General features: G+C 35.5%; 2 protein-coding genes across 49 annotated transcripts in view; one reads left to right on the forward strand and one right to left on the reverse strand.

Annotated features, from left to right (window-relative positions):
- The window catches only part of LOC148647092 (cytosolic phospholipase A2 gamma-like), a 29430-nt gene extending 20978 nt beyond the window's left edge, over window positions 1-8452 (forward strand). Inside the window, exons 12-15 of the mRNA XM_088608843.1 lie at window positions 5479-5592; window positions 5966-6120; window positions 6573-6741; window positions 8074-8452. Of these exons, the coding sequence (XP_088464969.1) occupies window positions 5479-5592; window positions 5966-6120; window positions 6573-6741; window positions 8074-8243 (608 nt within the window). The 3' untranslated portion in view covers window positions 8244-8452. The remainder of the gene's footprint in view (window positions 1-5478; window positions 5593-5965; window positions 6121-6572; window positions 6742-8073) is intronic.
- Window positions 1-14971, reverse strand: part of LOC148647083 (NACHT, LRR and PYD domains-containing protein 3-like) — a 1669284-nt gene that overhangs the window by 607068 nt on the left and 1047245 nt on the right. The gene's annotated exons all lie outside the window — the stretch shown is intronic.

A 14971-nucleotide genomic window follows, 5' to 3' on the forward strand; every position in this document is an offset into this window, starting at 1 on the left:
GATCTAATCGTTAGGTAAACAGATTTTCTCACAAGACGTTATTCTCCCCAGTCTCGATTCTAAACCTACAGCGTTTCAGCATGTCTGGTTTCGAGACATTCGAATAAAACCAAATTGTTTCCATTATTGCAACTAATTGTATAAATTACAATTTATAATAATTTATAATAATACAAAAACTGTTTAACTACTTTTACGTCCACCTGTACTGTACTTATACGTTTCAGACGCTCTTATATTTTCCAATCTCCTTAAGTTGATTTTCGTCAAGTCTCTTTAGTTACGTCTCTAGCCAGTCCCGCTGGCTAAACACACTCACACCGTCATTTAGTAGACCAAAACTCACAGTTACACACATACATGCCGGCACACAAATTCATAAAACACACATACACATCGAGAATATATTTTTCTCTTCGTAATACAATGTGCTGTATTCTTGTTTTACTTTTACATGAATCCTTTTAATTCCTGAAGCGCACTCCAGGTTCGCTGCATTTCTAATTTCGGGTGCGGTACTTTAGCCCACCGGTCAATATCTTACGGTTTTGGATTTGATCGTATGGGGGAAATCAGGGAAGGTAGGTGCGATTGCAGACCCCCTCGACGGGGTGCGAGACAGTGTTAGAGTGGCACTGTCATCAACGGCGCCAGCCCCTGCTACATCAAGTCCTTTCCCACTTCGAGTGAGAGTACAGATCTGCGGGCGCCCTCCCTCTAACCGGGGAGACCCTGATCCGTTTTTATCACACTCATACCAAGTGTTATCCCAATCAGACCCCCCTTCTCCATATGGCCACTGAGGGAATTGATCCCAATTATTTTCGTTTCCTGCCTGTTTGTTCCCCTGTGGGAGAGCAGGACATAACTTAGTCGCCGGCTGCAGCACATTAACCAGTGCAGCGTGACCAGGAGTTAATTCCTTCTTTAGTTTCTCATTCTCCTGTACTGCCTCTTCTAGCTTTTTTTTCCTATACTCTTTTGTAGTGAGTAAAGTATATTTTTTTTTCCGGGTTTTATTTTCCCCGTAAACACACTTTTAAGTCACATCCCACTTTATTTCTTTTTCGTCATGTATCTGCCACCACTGGTGCCGGCCGTGCACCAGGGTGGGAGCTACATGCTTGTGCTTTTGCCAATCAATACTCATATATGCTTTTTTACAGGCATCTTCGCCCCAAACTCCTTCTGACAGACTCAGCTTCTTCCTAGATTTCTCTTCCCTTTCAGTCAATTTACACTTTTCCGATATGTAATCAGATACTTCCACCACTTTCTCAAACACCCAATTAGCACACATGTTTGGTTTCTTTAGGATTTACTTTTGTCGTGTGTGAGGTAACAGCTCATTCAGTAGGGGGATGTTTTCACTTGGAAAAACCTGTGCATTACTGCACTCATTCAGCTAAGGGCGTCTGTTACCTCCAGATCTAAATACCTCTCCGAGACTTTAGAGAGGACTTACACCGCACTGTTCACAGGTAAGAAACGAGACCTCGAAAACCCCCTTTCTTGATCAGTAATTCACCATCCCCAGAACGCCAGCATCGCTGCTTTTGCCCCGGGGTGGACTTACGCACTGAGCTCAATCAGGGCGATTCTCGGGTCTCAACGTCCTTTAAATCCTGCTACTTAATGCTTTGCTCTTTTATTACTATGTGTTTATGTTAGTGTCGTGCGTGTGTATATGTATTTCAGTGTCGTGCGTGTGTATATGTATTTCACAAACAAGGAAAACACCAAAAACATACATACATATATCTCTTCTACTCCTGTTTCCTTTAAAACAAAAAAAAACCACGCCACGCCAATCTGTGCACGATCAAGGCGTAGCTAATCTCAGGACCCCGGGCGTAATTAAAGCCCACACCAATCCTGGATTATACGTGCATTTAATGCACCACTCAGCTCCAGAACCCCGGGCGCAATTAAGGCCCACACCGATCCCGAGCCACAGAACTCCGGGTGCAATTAAGACCCACACCAGTTCTGACCTTCAGAACTCCGGGTGCAACTAAGACCCACACCAGTCCTGAACTACGTGCATTTAATGCACCACTTGCTCTAGAACCCCGGGCGCAATTAAGGCCCACACCGATTCAGAGCCTCAGAACTCCGGGTGCAATTAAGACCCAAACCAGTTCTGACCTTCAGAACTCCGGGTGCAATTAAGACCCACACCAGTCCTGACTTCACGGTAAGGGTCCAAAACCCGTTCAAAACTCCACGCGCAATTAAGGCATACACCAGCTTCGAACGCCTGTACACAATACCGCGGAACCCCTGCCAGACCAAATTCTGGGCTTACAGCAAACAACCCATTACATACACCGGTGCCTTCCCCGGGCCAGAGGAATTCAGAAACTCACGTTTACTCCGTCATCTCGGGCGATTCTCGCAGGGAGCAGAGATTTCCCAATCGGTCAGAGAGAGTCGGGACTTTTAAATAAAAGAGGAGTCCTTACCTCTTAGTTATGTGCGCGCTGACCGTCTCTCCTGCCGATGGGAAGTTCTGCGCCTTCTGGAGCATCCGCCGACTACGCCAAATTTGTTGTAACAGAAGAAATAAGGTTCTTGATCCCGAGATGAAGTGAAACAGATGAGTTTATTGCATGCAAGGAACAATAAAGCCGAAGTCTTGTTTCCCGCAAGAAACAACAAAACCGAAGTATTGTTCCACGTACTGTTACAAACGTTTGGGTTATATAGTGTTTTCTTCTCCGTTTCTGACGTCACTCGGTCTGATGGTAAAGAGGGGGGTTCATGGTATTTGGCCAGTTTACGATGTTCTGGGCAAATGGTCAGTTTAACATTACACCCAGGGGGGTTCCTAGCTGGCATCTGCAATCCTTATCAGTTAACCCCCTTTCCTGCCATAAACCCCTGCTTGTGACTTGGAAGTCTAAACCCCCTACAGAAAGGATTAAATTCAAACCCCCGTCTTCACATCTTTCTTCATCTCCATCTATCACTCTCTCACAATTCATCACGCATGAATGAGCCAAATTAAAATAAAACATGTTTACAAAGTAAGTGGAATTCAGTAGTACTACCAGCTATGTAAATACATATATTTAGATCCTTAAATTAAAATCGTTATTAATTTCTTTAGATATGTGTTTCCATATTATATTCCCTATTAATACAATTCTAAAAGTATGCTTTTGTTTACTGCGATAATGAGCGCAAGTATTCATGGAAAATGGTAATCACTTAACTCACTTAACTTTGAATGTTTTGAGATATTTAGAAATACCAACAAATTCAATATAGTGTCGATAATATTTATTATCAGTAATAACAACAGTAGTAGCAGTTTGAAATTATTTGTTGTTATCAATAAATGACTTAGCTTCAAACATATTGTGATATTTAGAAATATAAAAAATGTCAATATAGTGTCCATAATATTTGCTATTTTAGTTTTTCAAAGGAACGTTTATTTGTTTCTTTGAAGCCGAATATATCCAAAGAAGATTCCATATTATATTCCCTGTTAATCAAACTTGAAAATTATCCTTTTGTTTAAAACAACTTTTTACAAAGTATATAAACTTAATACAGTCAGAAAGAGCACGTAAAAACGTTTCCAAAAAAAACACATGTAAGATTTTGATGCTTCAAATGTTTAGAAAAAAAGTGGAAAACTGGTGTGTATTTTTTCTTTAAACTACTAATACCAGCCATATACAGTTACATAATATGTTTATGTTCCTAAATTAATATCGTTTATGAGCATGTTAAAGGCATGGTGAGATTCTCAAGACTTACTTTATATGATTGGAAAAGAATACATGATCGGATTGACTAAATGCTGTGGTGTTATTTTTTGTCCACTACTATTGCACCATACACCATACCATACCATAGAGGCCATTAATCTAAATGTATAACTTGTCAAAATAATACTGTGTGCCTGAAATAATTTGTATTTGTAAAGCAAATTATTATGATGGCTTTACTATAAATATTTTTTTATTTTTCTTTGCAGTTTTTGCTGACATTTGACTTTTCACCCATGAAAGTTCTCAGTGTGAGCATTCAAGTTTGGATTTTAAATGTTCACTTTCATAATGCGTATATATCAATTTTAATTCAGTAAAATGAAAATGGGATTTCTAGGTACTAATATTACAAAAAAAATGGATAATAAAATTTTAAAAACTCATACAGAAAAGAAAACAATAGTTATTTAGAGATTCTTTTCTCTTGGCTATTATGTACACTGTCAAACATTTATGTGAAGCAAAACAGGTAAATACTGTATACAGTATATAAATCCAACAGCATTACAGTATGAACCAGTCTCAGTGAAGTCTGTAAGTAATGTTTTCTTTTTTTTAACTTGACTCTCCAAGGGTAATGTATTTCCTATGCAGTATGATCATTTATCTCCTCTTTGTCACTCTCAGATTTCAGTATTTCAGTTTCATTTAGAAATTATGGAATTTTTGTAAGTCATCATGGAATTATTTTTCCCTGAGAACAGAAACACATGGCATGCAATGAAACTAAGCAGCAATTAAACCAACATTGTAGCAATTATGTTTTGCAATTGTAGGAATTTTTAACCTCTTAATCCAATACAAGGTATCAGAGAAGCCAGAACCTATCCTGGCAAGCAACAGGCTCAAGTCAGCATATACCCTGGAAAGGTATATTGCATTGCAGGAAAAACATACTCACATAAGCACCGGTTTTTCCCAGAAGCCAGATGGCTTACTACTACAGTATGTCTTTGGACTTTGGGTGGAAACTTGAACACCTGGCAGAAACCCTCACAAGCACAGGGAGAGCATACAAGCTCCATGCAGAGAGCACCCCAAGTCCAGGATTGAACTCAGGGCCCCGGCCACTGAGAGGTAGCAATGTTAACCACCAATGCCACCCTTTTATATATAGCAATTATGTTCTATAAGATACTTTCTACAAATCACATTTAGAATACTGTGTTTCATAAAAAGAATGCAATAAATGTACACAGTTTGAAATACTGCAATAACAAATCTTACTTATCAGCATCTTTAATCAAAGGATGTTCATATTCACAGTACTGATGTCAATGTGAAAAGCTGGGAACCAAGCTTTTATCATTGAATTCAACTTATTGTATTTCCTTAAGGATTAAATCACGTGTACAGGTAAAAACCAGGTTCTAATGCTGTACTTATGTAGACTTGTACTAGTAAAACTGAGTGGTACTATATGGCCCACAAATCAGAGATTAAACTTTCTACAGTCAAGTATGTAGAGACCATCTCAGGTTTGTTCAATTACTTTGAGTAGTCAGGTAAAAAGGTCAAGTAAGGGTAAGTGCTTAATTTCATGGGAAATTTCTCAGGACAGCACAAATCTGTTATTTAAACTCCTTGTTGGTTTTTGGTTTAATGCAACAAACATGCACATTGGATAGGAATAGTTTGAACTTTTTTGGCAATATAAATTCTTTTCTATGCTTGTTTCTTTCTATCCCTTCAGGTTTACTTGAAAAAATGGACCTAACACCTGATTTTTTAAAGAAAATCTTCGCTCTCATTTTAAGCTGGACATGGGGAACCAAGTACAACTTCCTGTATAAATACCCTGACACAGGTTAGAATATGTACAGCAGTGAAATACATGAAATGGTGATCAAATATTATATAGAAATATAGTATAATGTGTTAATAAAGTAGCATGCACTGACCAGTTCTCAACATTGGCTTTTCTGATGTTCTTATAGTTATAGTTATAGTACAACAGTGTTCAGTTAACTGTGGAGATCAAAAAGACATGCTTATAAATTTTTTATACTGATGTGAATCATTCTGAAACAACATTGTATAAGCAGTGTAATAGAAAATATGAAAATGATATTGTTTCTTAAGAAAAGATAAAATACAACTGTTATAAATTACATGATTATAATGAACACAAGTATCAAAGCAATGGCATCAAATATTTTTGCCTTTTATTTCCTGTCCAGCAAAAACTCTCCCTGAATATCTGGTCAATAATGAGAAGATCTACTTGGAAGATGCTGGTATTGCCAATGATTGTGGCTACCCACTGGTTTTGAGGAATGACAGGAGAGTTAAGCTCATTCTGTCATTTGATTTTTCTGATGAAGACCCATTTTTGGTAAGACGCTGTATTGGAAATCACAATATTAAGCAGTTCAGTATAGTGAAGTCTTATACAGTATATAGGCTTACATGCTTTGCATCAAATCATCTCCCTTAGCCAAGAATGAGATAAACGTATACAGTATGCAACACAATATATTAAAAGTTACTGTACCAACCACTTCTCACCTCTTTCAGTGTTGTGCAGTTGTGTATTTCTTAAATGGTTTTATTTTTTTCATGTTCAGAAGTACAAGAGAAATTATGGCCTAATACAGTGTGACTGAGCATACTTTGATGAAATCATTACTAAACTAAAACAGTACAGATCTTTTGCTATCCTAGCTGGATAGAGCTGTTTATCTTCTCTCTGTGCCTTTTCCTCTCTTCTCTTTCCTTAACTCTTGACATACCCCCATCCCCTTCGCAAACCTCTCTGCTGCACTCCTCTCTCTACTCCCATCCCAGACTGTCACTAAGGCAGCTAAATACTGTGAGAAGAACAACATTCCCTTCCCACCCATTCCACCAGTGACTAAGGAGGAGAAGGAGTGTCCCTTAAGCTGCTACATTTACAGTGCTGATAAAACCCCCACAGTCATGCACTTCCCTCTGTTCAACAAGGACTCCTGTGAAAGTAAGTGAATCAGACCCTAATCAAACCACTTACCTTGTCATCAGGTTTTCACCTCAGACACCTGGATATTCTGTACATCAGTTGTCAGTAGAAACATCTAATAGGTAATTATGTAATCCAGTGCAAAGAGACCAACAGAAGTGATGTGATCATGGGAAACAAATTATCTATCCAACCATCAATTTTTAATAACTTTACCCATCGTGGCTTAAAATGAGCTGGAGCCTAACCTTGCAGGCACAGGACATAAGGTGTGACTATACCTTTGACAAATGCTAGTCCAATGCTGGGCAGACACGCGTTGTATTCAGGGGTAATTCAGAAGTATCAGTTAACCTGTATAAGAATTGGCTTCTGAAGGTATCCAGTATAGCTTGTTAAAATAATTTGTGGAAACACCAGCATGTAAAGCAACACAGTGGTCTATTTGTGATGAGACTATCTTTGATTCAGACACAGGCAAGCAAAAGCTTAAACAGTTTTTGTCTTGAAAAGACAATGTATTTATTGTGATCATAATGATGTGAAGTTATTATCTTATATTTATAACTCTGTAACATTATTCTATAACATGTTTTTGTTCCAGTTTGAGTCAGAGATGCCAGTGCCTGAATTTGTCTTTTTGATTATTGTAATACAAAGCTGCTAGTATGACTAAACAAATGATCAAGTAATAGGTTTATTCCATGCTGTAAGAAAGAAGAAAGAAAACACAACGTTTCGGCCGTGGAGCCTTCTTCAGGTGTGGGTGACATCTGAAGAAGGTTCCACAGCCGAAACATTGTGTTTACTTTCTTCTTTTATTCAGCATGGAATAAACCAATTACTTGTTCCTTTGCAGCCTATGCATGCTGACGCAGCTACCCACCTAAACAAATTATCTGTTATTAAAATGCAGAAGCATATCTCTCCTGCTTTAGCTTCCTCACAATAGATTTGTGTGGATTTTATAATAAAATTGAAAATACTGCTGCTCACCTTTTAGCTCTTTCTTTGGCTCCTGACTACATGGGTTTACTGTTACTTGTCTTTGGACTCTGGTCTCTATTTCAAAATGAGGTCCTATCCTGAGAGATTATGCTTAGTGTTTTGTCCCTCCGAGACTACAAAATGATCCCAGCCTTTATATGAGGTTACAGATCAATCGAAACTTTTACATCTGGTCTTTAAACATACCTTTTTATACTAATTTTCTAATTATTTTAACAATTGGTACTGTTTAATCTTATTTTGATGTTTCTAATGTGTTTTGCTTTTGGTTGGACGTATTTAAAGCACTTTAAATTGTCAAGACAAGAATGATTATTCCATCATAATTTTGTCTTCTTTCAGGCAAGGAAAAAATTGTTCAAATGAAGAACATCTACAGTACAGTCAACCTGTCATACAATGAAAACAAGCTTGATGATCTTCTGAATTTAGCTAAGAAGAATGTCAGACTCAACAAAGATAAGATTATCACTGAGATAAAGAAGGCTGTGGGTGCAGAAAGAAAGAAGTGAAACCAATAAAACCTACACAATGAAAGAGTTGGCATTTTAGAGAACATTTTTAATCTGAGGGTTTTTTTTGTTAAATCAGTAGTTTTATAGACATGGATGCAATTAGATTGTTCATTGCTTATGATTTAGGCTTCTTATTTGCATATTTTTTAAAACAGCATTTGTGGAGTTGTATTGACAGATACAGATTAAATGTTGTTGGATCATAATACTGTACATTCCTGTGTCTTCATAATATGATTGTTACATATTATGGAATAAACCAATTACTTGTTCCTTTGCAGCCTATGCATGCTGACGCAGCTACCCACCTAAACAAATTATCTGTTATTAAAATGCAGAAGCATATCTCTCCTGCTTTAGCTTCCTCACAATAGATTTGTGTGGATTTTATAATAAAATTGAAAATACTGCTGCTCACCTTTTAGCTCTTTCTTTGGCTCCTGACTACATGGGTTTACTGTTACTTGTCTTTGGACTCTGGTCTCTATTTCAAAATGAGGTCCTATCCTGAGAGATTATGCTTAGTGTTTTGTCCCTCCGAGACTACAAAATGATCCCAGCCTTTATATGAGGTTACAGATCAATCGAAACTTTTACATCTGGTCTTTAAACATACCTTTTTATACTAATTTTCTAATTATTTTAACAATTGGTACTGTTTAATCTTATTTTGATGTTTCTAATGTGTTTTGCTTTTGGTTGGACGTATTTAAAGCACTTTAAATTGTCAAGACAAGAATGATTATTCCATCATAATTTTGTCTTCTTTCAGGCAAGGAAAAAATTGTTCAAATGAAGAACATCTACAGTACAGTCAACCTGTCATACAATGAAAACAAGCTTGATGATCTTCTGAATTTAGCTAAGAAGAATGTCAGACTCAACAAAGATAAGATTATCACTGAGATAAAGAAGGCTGTGGGTGCAGAAAGAAAGAAGTGAAACCAATAAAACCTACACAATGAAAGAGTTGGCATTTTAGAGAACATTTTTAATCTGAGGGTTTTTTTTGTTAAATCAGTAGTTTTATAGACATGGATGCAATTAGATTGTTCATTGCTTATGATTTAGGCTTCTTATTTGCATATTTTTTAAAACAGCATTTGTGGAGTTGTATTGACAGATACAGATTAAATGTTGTTGGATCATAATACTGTACATTCCTGTGTCTTCATAATATGATTGTTACATCATATCATAATACTGCCTATTCTTTAGAAAACTAGAAATATGTACCATATGATTCAGTACAATACTAAATTGGCAGTGAACTGTAAAAAAGAAGATGAATTGGCTGACAATGCACACAGATTGGGTTTTAAAGAACCTGCTGCCTTATCTACAGTATTACAGCTCTTTTCATTTTCAATCCAAGCAAAATACAACATCTTTGTTTCCACACAGTACTTCTAAAGGAGATCCATGGTTAATAGAGAGGAATACAAACATGATACAGTACATACATGAAGCCTGTCAGGGAATGTCAGAAAGTGTTAGAAAATTGTACTCTTCCTTGAATTTGTTACCAGATAAAGAACTCTCCACATCTGCTAACAAGTAAGAGCACTCTTCAATTCTGTCTCTTTCACATGTTTAATTGTTATGCAATCTTCATTTATTAAGGGTATTGTACGTAGAAAATTGATTTTTATATGCATTACAAAATTTAACTAGCTTTGGTTTGGAACACATTTGAACATAATTTACCTAAGAAAATGTTTTCTGTTTAAGATTTGGTGAAAAGGAGAAATATAGAGATTGCCATGATGCAAGAATTTCATTTCAAATATTATTTTGCAGATTTGCTAATAAGCTTTATTATGTGTAAGCTTTGACTTTTGCTGAGCATGTAATAAAGGCCATCTCTCAAAGCTGACTGTATCTCTTAATGTCTGTGTCAATGTAAGATGCTCATGTCGGGCTTGGCGATGCTCTAGACAAGAAAATAAGTTCAAGGTTCTATGATGAGTCTGTTGCAGCTGATTCCCTTTGGATTCGTCTAGAAATCAATAGAGAACACAGGAAAAGCTGTAAGATTAGTCTATAAAAATAACCCATATAGGTAAGAGTAGTCTCCTTGTGAGACCAAGCTAGTCTGATAGATGGCACAGAAAAGGATCAGAGATAAAGATAAGTGCTTTTCCGTTGACTCAGGGTTAGACATAGGAAAGGTTTATCTACTGTACCACCAGTTCACTCACTCTCTGAGGATGTAATGGACTATTGGGACAGGTGGGGATATAAGGAGGAACTCTGTTAAGGTTAAGACAAAAAGGGAATAAAGACCAGTAGGTAATGGACCATGTGATTGAGACTGTTATGAATTACATCCTCAATCGATCGAACAATGTAGAGTGGTAGTGCTGAGTGTTACAAAAAATATAAACTATTAATATAAAAAAGGAATCAGATCTTTAAAGAGCTACAGCTCAGAATGCCCAGGGTGTTGCTACAGTTCACCTTTTTATTTTTTTCAAATAATCTAATGCAGTCCTGCACTACTCTTTAAAACAGATGGCACAATGAATTCTTCATGTGCCTTGTGTCCAACATGAAGTTAATCTTATTTTAATAATAAAATTTCAATGTCTTAAAAGCATCAATTAGTACTTTTCTGCACTAGACATACTATACAGTAACACTAACAGATTGTTTTATTTTTTTATTAAATACTATATACACAATTATTAAAAATAAAGAAAAAAATATTAAAATATATTTATTTAAAGGCAAATAAAAAATAAAACAGAGTCCAGTAGTGACTTACAGTCATGCACTGTACAGTAAATTGCACAATATATTGCAAGACTGCTCTATACAGATGGAGCCATTCAAAACGAGTGGGGTATGCTGCGGTACAACCTAGTGAGCGTGTCACATCTAAATGCGTCATACTGCATCATACAGTATCATACAGTTTGCAAATTAGATTATGTTAATAGTATCCGGAATCACCTTGTGAAACTGCAAGGTGGAGCCAATAAAGCTTAACCTCTTATGTAAAGCATTTAAGCTGTCATCAGAAAACACCCAGTTTCAAATCCCAATTACTGCTGAGGGACAATCTTTATTCAATTAAGAATTTAAGTTGTATACTCTTTAGACTTTTAACTTTAAACTGTGTATTACAGCATGTTTATCATTATACATTAAAAAGTTGGTATCTTTTACGAAAGCAAGATTGCTCAGTTGGACAAAAGTACACAACCTACCACATTTATCATAAATATTTTAATTATGCAGAAATATTTTATGCATCAAAGTCTTTACCGAAGATATTACTAATAGTATTAATAATGACCGACCTTGGACAAGCTGTAAACTCAAAGTATTTCCCTGGTCCACATTCTTTGTAATCGTCTTTGTAAATGAAAATACTTTATTGTTTCATTAACAAAAAGTAACAGCACAGCATTTCGTTGATCCAATCACACATTTGTTTTCAATCATACAAAGTAACTCTTGACAATCTCAGATTCACCATGCCTTTCACATACATAAAAAATATTAATTTAGGAACATAAACATATTACTGTATGTAAACTGTACTGTTTATGGTTGGTCTTGGTAGTTTAAAGAAAAAAATACACACCAGTATTCCATTTCTCCCTAAACATTTTAAGCATCAAACATGATGTCTTACATGTGGTTATTTCGGAAATGTTTTTACGTGCTCCTTCTGACCATATTACTGTACGTTTATATACTTTGTGAAAAGTGATCATTCTAACCTTTTCTGTGAATACGCTCGTTATCGGAGTAAATAAAAGCATACTTTTATAATTTGATTAATATGAAATATAATATGGAATCGCATATCTAAAGTAATTAATAACGATATAATTATATTCTTGTACTGTTGCACAAACAGTAGTATAAGACTTTCCATTGACATGTGTACTTCTGTTTCACTCTTTAGTTCATAACTGTGTCTGTGGCGTGATGGTTTAAGTGACTGCCTTCTAAGGCTAAGGTCAGGTGTTCAACTTGAGCTATCACCATGAGTTTTCTTTCAACAAATAAACATTTCTTTGAAAAACTAAAATAGCAAATATTATGGACACTATATTGACATTTTTGATATTACTAAATATGACAACACGTTTGAAGCTAAGTCATTTATTAATAACAATGAATAATTTCAAACTGCTACTGATATTATTACTGACAATAAATATTATCGACACTATATTGAATTTGTTGGTCTTTCTAGATACCACAAAATGTTCAAAGTTAAATGAGTTAAGTGATTACCATTTTCCATGAATACTTGCGCTCGTTATCGCAGTAAAAGAAACTCAGACTTTTCAGAATCTAATTATTTAAGCAATAAGGCACGAGAGGCCGTGCTATATTGTGGATATAGTCACAGTTAAAAGGTGCTGTTAGGCCCAATGTGATGCAGGGGGCCAGCAACCCTTTTAACTGTAACTATATCCACGATATAGTACAAACCTCGAGTGCCTTATTGCTTTTATAAAATGGTCCCCAAATATGCGATTGCTGTATAGAATATAAATATAAATTTTAATTTTGAAAATGTAACACGGAAATTAAGCTGTTTACATTTCTCCACCTGAGAATATAGTCCCTCGTTGCTACTCAACACAGAAACACAGCCACAAGTAACTAACTAGCAAAGAGAGGACATTAGCTAGTCAATATGATAAAGGAATAAATTACTTGTTGTTTGTTTATTTCTTTAGCATATTTATTTGAACATTTCCGTCGATAGTACAAGCACTGAAAAACTGTCCAATCCCTAGTGCTCCAGGCATTTTCTTTTTCGCTGCGGGCGTGCTCCCACTGGTGCTGGTCCAAGTGCCTTCTAGGATATAACGCCAGCAATTTGTTGTTAAAATGTTGTTAAAAAGACAGCAGAAAAAGATACGTGGATCAGATACATGAGAATCCAAGCTTTTTTATCTACGCTTTCTTATCTACGCTAAGAAGTAGTCTTTAAAATTTCTTTATCACACAGTAAAAAGTCAAAATCCCTGGATGTGCGTATATCATAGAATATGGCACGGCTTCCAAAGTCTGTCAGCCAATCAGATTTCAGGTCCGGAATTATCCATTTTATAATAGGGAATATAATATGGAATCACGTATCTAAAGAAATCAATAATTATACTAATTTAAGGATCTAAATATCTAAATATATGTATCTGTATAGCTGGTAGTATTACTGTATTCCACTTTTTTTAAACGTAAACACATTTTATTAACACCCGAATCGCAGTGGGTGAGAGACAGAAAAAAGTGGATTCTGTTTTTTGTTATGGTCTGTAGCTCAAATCCTGCTTAACTAAAAATTAGATACAAGAAGAGTATTATCGTACAATGTTGTGAGGCTCTGGCGGAATTTTTCTGTAAACTGAAGAGTTATAGAGGAGACGTGTTGTGTATCACCTCTTTTTAAAAATTGTAAAAAAAACATTCCAATGTTAATGCAACACAGAAGATATAATTAATAATGCAGTGCTTTCAGGCTCGTGGTGCATTAGTCGTTAGTGAAAAGATTTAATCATTTAATCTCTTTACTGTGTACGTTTTAATCCGCTTAGTATTGAATATTTATATGGAATTTTACAACTAAAGGGAAATTTAGTAGCTGAGCATAAAAAGAAGAGGAGCATAACGCATCTCATGGTCATCTTATGGTCTCATGATATTAATATAGAAACATAAACATATTATGTAAACTGTATATGGCTGGTACTGGTATTTTAAAGAAAAAATACACACCTGTATTCCACTTTCTCTCTAAACATTTAAGCATCAAAGTCTTACATGTAATTATTTTGGAAACATTTTTACATGCTCCTTAGGACCATATTAAGTTTATATACTTTGTGAAAAGTGATAGTCTTTTAACCTTTTCTTTGAATTCGCTCATTATTGGCGTAAGCAAAAGCATACTTTTAGAATTTGATTAACAGGGAATATAATATGGAATCGCGTATACACTATACACTATGTTGAGATTTTTTTATATTTCTAAATATCACGTTAGAGGTTAAGTCATTTATTAATAACAACAAATAATTTCAAGCTGCTACTACTATCGTTATTGCTGATAATAAATATTATCGACACAATTATTGAATTTGTTGGTAATTCTAAATATCACAAAACGCATTTTAAAAACCTCTACTACTTTTCACAGCCTCTACATAAAACTACATAAACTAAAATTATCAGTGAGATAATTCTCTTTTTGTAAACCTCAGGTTTTTCACCGATGAGTAATTACGCACTAACAAGAAACACTGGGGGACCACTGTGTACACACGTTCACAGCACGAGAAATACTGCTCAATATGGTTTCATGTGATAACAACCATAGGAAGCAAAATAGCGCAGTCCCCAATTACCCAGACTGTAAGCATGGGAATAAAGCTTTATTTGGTTTCTGATACCCTTTCTTTATTTCCTGTTTTCATTCAGCAGGAAAATTCATATTCTTTACTCAACAGCTTTTTATAAACAGCACCCAATGATGTTCAAATCACAGAAGACTGACACAGTTATATTCAGCTAGTGTGTATTGTCAGTTTAGGGTTTTGTAGCATTCCAGTTTCTGTTGTGTTTGTACTTGCAAGAATAGCGATTACAAACATTAAAAAATATATTTGCTTTATACTGTCCAACTAAGCAATATTGCTTTTATAAAATATACCGACTTTTTCATGTTTAATGTGTAAGATGCTGTAATACAGTTT

The sequence above is a fragment of the Lepisosteus platostomus genome, chromosome 16, assembly GCF_059453375.1.
Source record: "Lepisosteus platostomus isolate fLepPlt1 chromosome 16, fLepPlt1.hap1, whole genome shotgun sequence".
NCBI classification, from domain to species: Eukaryota; Metazoa; Chordata; class Actinopteri; order Semionotiformes; family Lepisosteidae; genus Lepisosteus; species Lepisosteus platostomus.